Consider the following 13,594-nt stretch of genomic DNA (forward strand, 5'->3'; position numbering starts at 1 on the left):
GATGTAGGAAAATTATTTCAGCAGCTAAACATAGTTCTTAAAAAATGAAGGAGGGGAAAGAACAAGAATCTATAAATAATAAATAAAGAGTTGTAATGAGCAGGGACATACCAATCACAAGTAACATAGCCAGAGAGAGTCTGTTTTCAAGCAGAACTTCTCCTGAGAAAATCTGGGTTTGGTTTTGTGCGATTAGGTTTGTCATGTGTCGTCAACCGCAACAGAAAAGTGGGAGCAAACAGCCCTGGAGCAACCGCTACGATCACCATACAGTGGTGGCTATATCCCTTTACAGGAGTTGGGTGGGGTAAAGGGAGCCCTGAAGTACATGCAGGGGAACTTCCCTCTCTGACCTGATGGAGAGTGGCAGCAAGAGAGACATCCAAGTCTCACCACAGGCAAGCGAGATCAAGAGAGTTGCTACAGCTGGAACATGGGAATTTCTTATGGACTAAAGAGCAAGTATGCTGGAAAGGGAAACATACATGGCTGGTCCTCAGCAACGTTCATCACAGAGACTAAAATCACTCTTGTGTTATTGATGTCTGCAGAGCTTTGTTGGGTTATTTTTTCAGTGATATCACAATATCTGCATATCCTAGGGCTTGCCCTCAGGCTGAAACACTACTCCAGATGAAGGGATAGGTGTTTCAAACTGAAAAACAGTGTAGTCCTTATCTTGGCTGCAAGATTCCTATTTCAAAGAATAAGAGTCCAGGCCACTGAGAGGGCTGCCCTGACAAGTAAATGGCACTACTACATCTCCAGACTGTGAACACAAAGTCTGCAGTGCCATGTGACTGGGAGCCAGACAAACACCCAGGTGCATTCCAAAGGAGGCAGCTCCCCATCCTGGTTTCACCTACCTGGGTCAGTGGGGATCCTGCAGGGCAGCTAAGAGAGGGTATCTGCTTGTGCTGTTACACCAGCACCACCACACCATCCACACGACCATCAAAGAACGTGCACAGGGGGTTTTTTTGTTGCCTTAATTTTGAACCTTGCCCAAAGCAATCCAAAAATTTTCCAACCATTAATACATGAAGTTGTTGTCTCCCTCTTAAATCAGTTTTTGAAAAGGAAGAAAACACTTACATTCATCTAAACTAGTACAACAGTACAAATCCAAAGCAGAGGAGGTTTTTCCTCATGGTGAGGGTGCAGGTGTAGTCTGGTCTTAGTGCTCAAAATAGCAGCATCTGGTTAATTCAGGAATAATTTAAAATAACTCCTTGGGATTCCTCCTGCACAGTACCAGGGCAATAGGACTTCTGTTAAGCATCATCTGGGGCACTCAACCCTGTTATCAGTATTTACTTCTGAGATAGGTTTTGCAGATGAATATGCCTGGGCAGCTGTAAATCCTGCCAGTTCAGCAACTAGATGAGGAATGTGGTGGATAGTAGGGAAATGAAAATAGAGTCTTTTACTGCATGGGGAGCAGGATTAGCTGGAAGACCTTCTGCAGTTACCTTCTTTTCATTAATTGCCTAATGTAAACCAGAAGTTCTTTCTTTAGTGCTCAGCTGAAAGGTTTTCCAAAACATATCACCTGGAAAACAGGCCAAAGACACTCTCCTTCCAAAAGGTTAAACAGTTAGCTAACTGCAGTTAGCTAACACAAGGGATCCATTGTTTTAATGGAGGTATATTTAGCAGCAAACCACAGATTTGCAATTTAGGCCTATGTTTCTTACCATGTTTTTGTCTGAAAATAGTAATATTTATTTGATGCTGCTAAGGCTTCAGGCTGTTTAATCCTTTAATCAAGAAAGAAAGTCACCTTTTCTGTGTGAGGACAAAATGGTTTTTCCTTTGCAGGAGTAGCCATATGTTGCTATGGAAGAGTACATTAGGGCAAATATAGGACAAAAAAGATAATCAGAGCCTGATTGTTTCTAAGTTCACTCTGAGTTATTTCCTATGGGAAAACCAGATAAAGTCCTGTGCACGCTTATCCTACATTATATTGAGGCTCCTTGCCTCTCTCCTACTTGCACTATTTTTATGTAGAAATGACAGAAGAAACTTTCCCTTTTGGATGGGCAGATTGGCTCTGACACCCTACAGGATTTATCTTAGGAAAAGATAGGTCAGAGAGATGATTACACTTCCTTAAATGAGAGGAGGCAGTAAATATTCATCCTAGTCACCAGTCATCTGAAGATAGGCCAGGAAGAAAAAAACCTGAAATATTCTTTAATGAAAGTCAGTAAAACATTATAAACCTGCCACCTACAAATGGGAGGAAAAATGTGAATGTGGATCTCCCTATCAGACCAGCCATTTCTTTCCCTTTCTGCACATCACCACAGCATCAAAAATTATTCCCAAGCATGTTCCAAATATGATTTGTTTAATTTCTCTCTCTCTCTCTCCTTCCACTCCAGACCTATTTGTTCAAAATCCTTCTTAACGGAAGTGAGATGATATATCACATTTGGATTTCTGTTCTTCACACAACAAAAACAAACTACTGAAACTCATGCTGTCAACATGAAGATTTTCAGTGCCTCAGGCACCCACACTGGAAAGGTCTGAAGCAACTTCCTTGCCCCTTCCTTAGAGAATTATTCATCGCTGCTCTTCCTTTCCCTCCCACCTTCTAGAGCAAGCACCCAGCTGCCCATGCCCACCCACACCCCCTGCATCTCTCTCCCCTGACTGGTTTGGACCCCGAGGGGTGAGGGATATGCCAGCCCCTGCAGGCTGCTCCGTATGCTCTGTTCTCAGGGCTGTTTGCTGTGCGGGCCGCAGGCTTCAGGCCTTTGAAGGGTCGAATACCATCTTTTGATTTACCATGGCTGATGGGGTATGGGAAAGCTTTACAACCAAAACACACAGAAGAGTCAAAAGAAAAAAAAAAAAAAAAAAGAAAAAAAAAAAGGAAAAGAACAAAAAGGAAAAAAAATAGGACAGACCTTAATAAAGACACACATGATAATAAGTAATCAAATGGAATAGATCAAAGAGAAGAAAGAGACAGCTCTTAGTAACAGTATTTAATGACGTAAGAAAAGCACAATTAAATAACTCACCCCTCAAAACAGTCCTTTTTCACACACATCTATCACAGGTTAGATGCTTGGGGGATACTGACACATAGCTAGTCAGCACTAAGCAAACTCAGATCATCAGAGGTGGTGTTGATGACTGTTTCTCACTGGTAAGGAGGTTTTGGCAAGGTCAGATAAAGATTTCAGTTTTGTTTGTGACATTTGGGCTATGAGCAGTCTCCGTACAGAGTTACTGTGACTTAGAGTAAACAACTGGAAATAAATGGCTCTTGTAAGGCGATTCCTCCTCAAATTCTGTTCTTCAAGAGCAAGGTAACTGCTGTTTTGGTAGAAGAAAAGTCCTGTTTCAAGGACATTTGCTGACAGTTTTATAAATTTGAATAAAGGAGAGGTGAAGCTCAATCTGGGTTCCAACAGTTTAAACTACCCCTCTGTTGAGTTAGACATAGGAGAACGCTGACAGGTTTCCACTGATCCAGTCTATAGCCACTCCAGGGAAGATTCAACCTCAAAAAAATTTACAGCTGAAAACTGGCAAAATGTGGCATACACATTGCTTCAGTCCCTGCGACTACATGGAATCAGCCTTCAATTTACACAGGGGTTTGTTTAAAGATTTTGTTCCTGCATTAAGCTGTCAACACATCTTTTCTGAACACGTGCAGACCATCTGTCAAATCTTTAGCCACATCTTTTAGGTGCCAGACAATAAGAGCTGAACAGTCCATCTCTAGGCTAGGTGATGGCATAACAGGCCCCAGTGAGTGCTAAAAGTGACTAATGCCAATCAGGCATACAATGTTGACAGGCCCTGAGGGAAAATACTTTCTGCCAGCATGATATAGTGAAAACTGGAAAGGAAAGAGAAAGCTTAAAAAAATTATTATCTTCAGGGTTATATAAATATATCCTCCTCATACCCACTTAGGGTCTAAGTCTAGGAGGCTCCGAACACCAAAAGTGAGCAATTCCCCTAATTTTCATTCATTTTTAAGAAGATATAACAGAATCAAACAAGTGGTACCTGTCTCAGAAGAAAAAGTGACAATTTTTGATGAAGTCTGACAATTTTCATGCTGCAGTACTTCCCATGTGGGAAGATCAAGGGTGATAAAAGCAGCCCTTACTAAAATACTAGCACATCCCTCATAAGGTGCAAAGAATTCAACAAGTAGAGAAACTAGGATTTGAAAAAATAAAAGAACTGGCTCTGGGCTACAAAATGATACTGTAGAGTTGGGCAGATACTCAGCTGCCCCATCACTTCCCCAACAGAAGCATGCCACTACCAGTCTTTCAGTGATTGATTTTATTTTCTGAGAAAAAAAAAACAGCTAGCAGAAATTTTCAAGAAATGGAATAGGGAAAATATATTCCCATTTTTCTTGATTATTAGCAACAATTAATTAGATCAGAAGAAAATGCAAGCACATATAGATACACAAATACACCGGGGTTTTGTGGAAGATTCTCGTTGCACATGTAAGGAGGCTCAACAGCAGCTCTTTTGAGCTGTTCTCCAGAGAAACCCTGCAAATCTATGAAATTTCCCTTCTCTTAGAGTTAATATAGGCAGAGATGGCTATCATGACAGAGTGCTGTTTCTCTTTTATTTGAGAAATTACTGTCACAGCTGAGGTTCATCTATTCCATCTGTCCCATAGGCCAGTCTGGACAGCACAGCAACCTGCTCTTATGCAGCTAAAGACTCAATAGTGCTTTACACTTCTTCAGTCAAGCTAAGCAGAGCAAATATGCAAATACATGGGGATTTTTTCGTTGGGGTTTTGCTTTTATTTACTAAAAAGCGAAAGTTTTTATTGACTTTTAGATGGACACTTTCCTTTTCAGGGATATGAACTTGTTTGATGCATCTTCTTCACTTTCTTATTCAAAAAGTAAATAATAGGGTCTGGCTCACAATTTCAAAGCCAAAAAGAAAAATCCACTAGATGCAATTTTAAAAAGCAAGCTAGTTCCAGAGGACAATGTATTCTACAAACAAAGCTGCTACATGGTTTGCTCCTGATAGCCACAGCAGGGCTCTGAAGATGGTGATACTATTAGCTCAAAAAATGTGAAACTCGTTCCAGTGGGCCTTAGAACTTAGAAAACTGACAGATTTCATGGACTATACTCAAACCCTCATATAAAATAAACTACACATTAAGAGGTATAAGATTACGCACTATTATATTAGTTTTACCTCTTTGAGTTGGAACTTCTTTTTAGTTTTATTCCTGAATTCACATGAAGCAACAAGCTGCATCATTGAAAAGTGGAAGAAAGCTTCAACTCATGTGTTTACATCCTTTAAAAATTGTCATTCCATAGAATACCTAAAGACTGGCAAGAAAATTAATTGAGGCTAATCTAATAGCACATTCACTCCCAATTGTTATTGTATTGTTGTTATTGTTTGACTTGTTTCTAATTGTCTTTTTAAATTATTTTCTGGGAAAGTGTAACTCTAAGGAGACAGAACACAGCCCTTTGGGATGGGGGGATGCATTTTTATTATTTTTAATTTCTTTTTTATTAGATATATAAAATATGGCAAGCTGTATCAAATGCTGCCAAATTATGCAAAGGGCAGGGCATTCACAGGACTTCTGCTTGCCACCACATCCATTTTGCTTCCTTTCCATGTTTGTCTTTGACTGTTTTGAGTGATGCTGGATGAATGAGGGATGTAACTGATCAAAAGATGGACCAAGTAGCATGTTTCACACAGAGCTCACCAGTCCCAGACCAAGAAAGGAAACTTAAAAACTTAAAGACTTAAAAACCAACACTGTCCATAACAAAGAACTGACAGCAAATCTCCATGCAGCAATGCGGAAGAGAACGTCTCTCCGCAAAAGAATTTAATTATAAAAGTTTCAGCAGTTATTTTAGAAATCAATCCAATCAAACCAACAGAAAATAAATTAAATATTTAAAAAAAAAAAACACTAATCACAAGCCCAAACTAATAGTGAAGAGGGCAGTGGAAGGTGTTCATACGATACCTAGATTGACCATAAGTTTGACGCGGCCTCCATCCAGCTCCAGGCGCAGAGTGTCGGCAGAGTCCCGTGAGGTGGTTGCCATCAGCAGCCCGTAAGCACGCTGGGACATGAAACGGAAGGACACATCTTCTGCTTCTGTGTGCATGACCATAGGCATGATGATCTTCATGTACATGCTGCCATCATAGCTCAGGATAGAGGCCTCTGCAAGGAATCAGCAAACAATTGCAAAAAATGAGAAGTTACACCTCTGAAAAGCCCTCACATCTACCATAGAGCACTACATCTAAAGAAACCATAGCACTCGCCACAGAAAGGTATGTAACTGGGGGAAAATGCAACAACATTTAACTGCATCCAGAAACCCTGTGGGGCAAATATGAACAGTAAAGAAAGATATGGTGTTCACTGCAACTGGTGACAGCAGTACTCAGGGACACGTAATTCCCAAGGTCAAGCATGTTAGGACAGAGCCCTTTTGTGATTATAAGCTAGCAAAGCCTTTGTTTTTCACATCTTCCAGAAAATTCAATCTCCTTCAGTGCACTGATGTCCAGCCTTCCCTAGGACTAGCAGTTAAAGACTAGAGTGACTAGAGTCCTAATTTCTGGTACTTGCTGTTGCTTATTTAGAGAGAAATTTTATTTCATTGATATAACTTTAAGGACAAAAAGCTGTTAAAATGAATTTCCTAACAGGTCTTTTCTAAATCAGATTTGTTCCATTTTGTGATTTTATATTTTTTCCACTACTTACTAACAACCAATGTTAGCAGAGCTCTGCTGACACAACCAATGCAAATGAAGAAAGGAACAAGCCAAACTCCATTACAAGTGCCATTCAAATACAGAAAGTTAGAAGACAGAGGCATAATGAAAGCCAGGAGGAGGGGAGAAAGAAGTGAAGAAAGAAGTTACATTTTTCTATCATCTCTGAAGATGTCAAAGAAAATTGGAATTTCAGCTGAGGAAAATATTTAAATTTAGCATTCTCTATTTGTTCAGAGTCTTGCCTGCAGAAAGTGATATTCTCCTCTAAGAGGGAGAATTAAAGTCTTGTGTTAGAACCACAGCAAGCAGTGCAACATGACAATCATTGTTTCTTCATGGAATATGCTCAAAAGCATTTTTATCTACAAAATTTACAAATCTATATTAATGTATTAATGAATCAGAGCATTCCTATTCCTCACAGCCAACCCCTACCAAAGGCAGAGATTGCTCCATGTACAGCTTCTACCATAAAACTACATATCAAAATCCCAGAGTTAAAAAAAATAGACTGGTTCAGCTTCCTAGAAACATGGATGGATTGCTCCATAAAGCTTTCTTACCAGTTGCACATCCAGTTCAGTTCAGCTGAAGTTTTCTCAGATGATTGACTGGTATTCTCTCCAGGCACCACCACCCCACCAGCCCGCAGAAAACTAACAGCCCACCTAATTTACCCATCTGCAAAACATGTATTTGGAATGTAGATGTTCCCCTTATGTTTCAGCCCTTTGTCCCATTTTCCTCAGCTGATGAGTGCCGAACTTCCATCAGCAAACAGCAAGCTTGGCAGAGCCTAACCTCCTCTCAATGTCTAAATGTTAGATGCTACAGCAGGTTAAATGCATGGGAAACTGAGGAACAGCCAATGTCCATGCCATAAAGCACCCATGGCAAGCTCCAAAATGGCCAGTAACAGAACTGCAATGCAATAAATATGCAAATGAGGTGATAAATAAAGATATACATATCAAGCTGATAAACTGGCAGAGGAGACATGAACATGGTTCCAAAACATTTGGTGGGGATCACTACAGTTGTGCTGGTGCAGCAATCCACCACACTAAAAGCTGGTATGCAGCACATCTGCAGTCACAGGACACACAAACATATTAAGAAAACTTTTCTGGGAGTACCATTAAGATGTCTATGAACAACATCCCTAGTCATCAGTTTTCTTAGCTGCCCTCACCACACACTGCCATAGTCTGTACATAGAAAGCTTTCTACACACATCACCCACTACGTTACACACATCTCTGGTACCAGCTGCCAGTGCTGCCCTGGGGTCCCACATCTTCGTTTGGCCAAGAAACAGAGAAGGAAAAAAAGCTTCTTTTTCAAGGTGGAAGAATAGTTTCTTCTTTTCAAAGTGCAATTCTCTTCCCCCTCACGTCTGCACCTCTCACTTGCTACCCACATCTGCAAGCTGGAACTAAATGTACTGTATATTATACACACACTCAAAGGCAATGCCTATGTACACACAAACCTTTCTTGCTCTCTTTCCTCTCTCTCTCTCTCTCTCTCTCTGCAGATTGTATTAGAAAATGCAGCCAAGCATGAAATGGCTCTTCAGCTCAGATGTGCCTTGCATGAAACAGTTGCTGGCCCTAGCACATGAATAGCTGTGAGAAGGGGGTTGGAGGATATTGGGACTACAAGTGAGAGGAGCTGACACAAGTGTCCCAGCTCTGCTGCTTACTTCTCCACAGTGCCATGTGTGAGGTGCTTAGAAAACATTAGTTTTTCTGCAGTGATTAGAACAAACCAAAAGCATGGTAATAATGATTCTCTTCCCTTCAGACTTATCCTTTCAGCTTTACTAATCCCATTGCCAGATAATTACTGTCCTTTACACAAGAAATCCCAACCCTTACTATTATACTTATGTAAGAAGGACCTGAAGAATACTCAGAGTTGCTGAAGAAGACATAAAAGTCTGGACAGTGTTTCAGCTGACATCCCACGGTAGCCTAAATCAGGTATTACTGTCCCTTCTCCAGCCAGTATGCTACAAACACGATGCAATGAAACCCTGTAACAATTAAGCAGATAAAATTAAATATCTTGAAACAGTAGACACAGGCTCCACACAGCCCCAGGAGACAATGTTCTCTGCTCTTGTGTGTGCCCTATGCACTTGACATATTTCAAAAATGACAAGATTTAATTCTCACTTTGCAAGCCTTCACAATCTGGAGTATCTGAGAGCCTTTCAGCACATCTGCCAAGCAGACCATTCCCTCCAACTATGAAAATACCCCTTCAGAGGTGGGTATTGCCTAGTAGCAGTCATACAAATAAACATACTTCCTTTTCCTGACAGTCAGTCCCCAAAGCTTGAGAAAAGCATGTTACAGCTGAGCAACACATACAGCAAATCTCCCGAGGGTTGAATGTAACCTGGCAACAAGAGCATGACCTCAGCCTCCCAGATACCTCCCAGTGCTGGCAACCTCTGCCTGAATACAGGCATCCATCCAATTGTCCTCAGCCATCTGCAGCAATGGGACTGTAATGCTTTGTTCAGCACCATAAATACAGGCAGCAGCACAGTTATCCAAGTTTAAAATACATGCACATTTCTGCCACCCTTCTACTTTTAGGGTAGTTATTATATTGGATGCATAGGAGCAATACGTGAAATCGTGTTTGAGAACCCCACAGATTTGTGCAGACAAATAAAATGAGCGGCATTTATTTGTGATCCCAGTGCCAGAAGCTTCACTGCCATTAGTTTGGAGATGGGAAGAGGAAAAAACCAGGTGCTGGTTCAAAACTGCACTGACATAATGCCAGAAATCTGTGAAAATCAGTATGTTATTAGGAGCAATTAGCTTCCCAGTCTTGTGCTCTCGGAACCTGCCAGTTTTCATTTTACACTTAGCATCCAAAGGAGCAATTCATTGCTGCTTCCACACAAGGCTCTGCATAAACCTCCTAGGGAGATGGAACAGGCATATTCTTAGCATAAAGACAGAAAATTATTCAAGACCTCTTCATGCTATTTCTCCTGCTTTCTAACCTTGTATTAATCTCCATTCCTTGCCTCCTTTCTTTCTTCTGCCTTTTATTTTTTTTGTAGACTCCTGTTCTGCCCCGTGTTCTTTTTCCTGTGTCTCCCAGACTACAACATAGTGTAGTTTCTTACCGAAATTTTCAGAAAGGTGACAGTGCAAAAAGAATTAAAAATATCCACACTTCATAAAAGTTGAAGTCTCCAGTGACAGCACTTCAGGGCACAGGACATTTTCCCTGACTACATTTGCGAGACCAAAACCCTTACATCAAAGATTTCCACATTCTTGGGAATTCAAATATCTCTAAAGTGCCTAAGCTTTGTATTCACAAACCAAACACTTTCCTGCAGGCACTGATTGCATAGCTCACCTCCTGCCCTCACATATTCACTAGCAGACACATGGCCCCAGATAAAAAATAGATTTTCTGAAAACCAAAATTACACTTTAAAACAAAGCACAAACAAACAATTTTTTTAAAAAAAAGAGCAATAAATCCTCTTTCCTGTCTGAGTGGATTCCATACAGATGAGTTTCAACAAAAGAAGCCTGACAATTTGGGAAGCCCGAATGTAACCACTCAGACTGAATCTGATGACAACTCAGGAGATAATGCTCCTGTTTTGGTGGAAAAGATATGATGGGAACTTTAAGTGCTCACAAGCGGTTAGAACATTGCACATAATCCAGCAGGATGGGTGTCACAAGCTGTGGAGTTCCCTGTGCCAGTGCCTTGTTGCCCAGGGCTCACACAGGAAGGTGAGAAGGACAGACATGCAAATGGGGCCAACTGGGTTTCCAACTGGGAACTCTCACGGTGATGAGGCAGGTCCATGCTCAGGCCAGAAGTCAGTCTGCTGGGCAGGGTTAAGAGGGACTGCCAGGCAGGGCCACAGTGACAGGGCTGAACATGGGCCTGGCTTGGCAGCACCCATGGCTGGCACACTCTGGGGACCTGGAGATGGGCCCTGCCACAGCATCACCGTGTGGGGGGCTGATGGCCATGGGGGCTGGTGGCCACGGGGTCCTGGGCCATGAGCAGGGTGGGGGAGTCCCAGTGGCCAGGCAGGGCCCGTGGGTGCCCTAAGCGTGCTGGTGGTACCATGCTCTGGGACTGCTTCTCATTGACCTATAAGAAAAGTCCATTTCTTTGGAATGTGTTAGGACACGTTCTTCAGTAAACTGAATTTTTCCTGGATCTCTCCCATCTCATTGTCATTGGACTTCCCTTTAAACTTAGCCCACCAAACAGGAAAGAGCCATTTGAAGGCATATAAATGTAATTCATTAGCACTGAGAGGGACAATAACAGAGAACAAAAAAACCATCTTTAAAAACCTACCTAAACTGAAGCATTACACTAGAAATAAGAATGGGCTCTATTAGTCTAGCAAAATACCTCGCAAACAATAAGTATCACAAATAAGCTGATGATAGGGTTTACTGTGCTAGTAAGAACAAAGCTATTCTGATTCAGAGATTTCAAACTGACAAGATGTCAATAGTATTATTGAAAATTCATGAAGATAGAACAGTAAAATCTTGGACACATACAGCTACAGAAAAGTAAAGAAATCACACTGGGTTTGCTGGTATTTAATCTCTCTAGAAGACCAAAGTAATTTTTCAACATCAATCCAAGTTTTTCTTCACTTCAAATTAAGATGACACCTTCCTTCTCCACTCCCAAGTGGGTATTAGGCTGCTTAATAAAAGGAACTTTGTATCCTGAAACTCAGTATATCATTATTCCAGCTCCCTCACTCTATTTTAGACTAAGTAAATTCTTTTCTACTCAGCTTCTCCTAGCTTTTATTTTCTAAAACCTGCCTCTCCTGCTTCTCATCTCTGGCTTCTTTCTGGTTTATATACTATTTTCTTAAACTCAAGTTTTCTAATTTGAATAGCATATGTCAGTTAAGACCAAACAAGCACTTAGAGTAATTACATAAAACATCCTCGCCAGTGCAGTGTGCACAAAACAGTTCCAAATGCACAGCAAACAGGAGACATAACAGAGCAAGCTCCAAGGCATTCATCACATTTTCAAATAGAATATTAGTGGAGCAAGAATACTGCTGGAGCAGTAGTAATAATTGTCACTTGTAAGTGCTATAGACAAAAATTGCTAGCAGATGTTTATATAGGCCAGGTGACATCAGACAAATATTCTTCACCAAAAACATTTTTTCAAAACCTTGCAAATTTTATTTCATAACATTAACTAAAACATTTAATTTCTGGGCCTGAAAATAGCCCAGAAGTGTGTTCCTTCATATAAAAGAAAAAAAAAAATCCTGAAGAAACTTGAAGTGGAAACCACACCTATTTATTTATCTAGAAAGTCAGAAGAGAATAAATACTCTATTCACCAATTTTCTTTACATACCACTGTCTCCCACTGTTCCAGTACCTTATATATCTTCTATCCCTTTGGAGTCTTCCCAAAGACATAACCAAAGCCTGCAGATAATACTATTGACAAAGTATCCATAAAATGGAAGACATTAAAAAAAAAACAGGTAAAGAAGGCAAATAAAGAGCCCTAAGCAGACAGTGCATGTAGTGTAATATCCTTAAAAAAAAAAAATAAAAAATAAAAAACCAACTTGATTCATAGAGTTTAAACTTTGAAATTACTTTGGATATGAACAAAACCAATTCTGATTTTTTTCTTTTTAGAACAGCATTTATTTTCTTTTTTTGAGTCCAAAATTAACACCTTGGTCTTCTGCTTCAATATTATACCAAAATCCTCTAAATCTGCCCTCAGAATTTTCATCTTTAACTGGAATAAATCTCAAGAAACTATTTAAAACTGTGAGGCTTCCACTATTGTAAGGTAAAATCCCACAACATTTTTGCCTCTCTACAACAAAAGCTTCAGTGGAGACCTTCCAAATTTTAAACTGACCTAGGGAAGACATATTAGGGAAATGTCTCCCAAATCACTCTCCATTAATAAACCTCTCTAACATTTGTCATCTGGATTCTAGCTTTGCTTAACTTCTGTATTTAATCAACTCTCCAACTCCCCAGGTTACCTATGTCTACCCTACAAAGTAGTATGTACCAGTTTCCACCAGCATCAGGCTTGGTATACCCTTCCTACACTCCTGTTGTCGCCACATACAAAAGAGTATGAGCTAATCAAGGTGGAGAATTACAAAAAAATAAATTCCTATACTCCACAATGAAAGACAAATAAACTTTGCTTCTCCTTTCTTTGGGCTGCAATCATGAAGAAGTGGCCTAGGGAGGAGCTGTAAGAGCACTGAGTACCACAGTGGAAATATTTGCAGACAGAGGAAACTGTAGCTTGTAAATGTTATTGCTAGCCCTGGGAGGTGAGGAGTGAGGTTATATTGCCATACTGAAGCTTGGCAGAGACTCAGGAAAACCAAGCAGTAGCACATGTGCTTTTCAAATCTACTCCAAATGTCACTCTAACATTTAAAGAGCTGTGTACAACTATTTGGGAAGAAATCTCTGGCAAGAAGGCTAAGGGTAGACAAAGAATTGCTCCTCAATGTAAAGGAGCATAATGGGGAAACATGATACTAAAATGGTAGTTTAAGAGTTTGCATTACCATGGGTGGCACTTTAGAAAGTGACGCAACTTCTATTTAGCTCAAATATCTTTGAGTCCTCTTCGTGGCACTGTCAAGCTACAGGAAGCATTTGATCACTACCTGCTGATTAATATTCACTGAGAAAGGGAGATTACAGCAAAAATGTTTGGTTTATCTCAGCATAAATGAAAAATAGAGGTA

The 13,594-nt window shown here is 40.4% G+C and overlaps 1 protein-coding gene across 5 annotated transcripts in view; it reads right to left on the reverse strand.

The window, feature by feature from the left end:
* The window catches only part of NRXN3 (neurexin 3), a gene marked incomplete at both ends in the record, with an annotated part of 894,319 nt that overhangs the window by 615,462 nt on the left and 265,263 nt on the right, over positions 1 to 13,594 (reverse strand). For all 5 annotated transcript variants that reach the window (XM_083864468.1, XM_083864470.1, XM_083864472.1 and 2 more), the window contains one exon: positions 6,029 to 6,232. In XM_083864468.1, coding sequence (XP_083720594.1) covers positions 6,029 to 6,232 — 204 coding nt within the window. The remainder of the gene's footprint in view (positions 1 to 6,028; positions 6,233 to 13,594) is intronic.

Source organism: Zosterops lateralis (assembly GCF_965231275.1).
Source record: "Zosterops lateralis genome assembly, chromosome: 6".
Lineage (NCBI taxonomy): Eukaryota > Metazoa > Chordata > Aves > Passeriformes > Zosteropidae > Zosterops > Zosterops lateralis.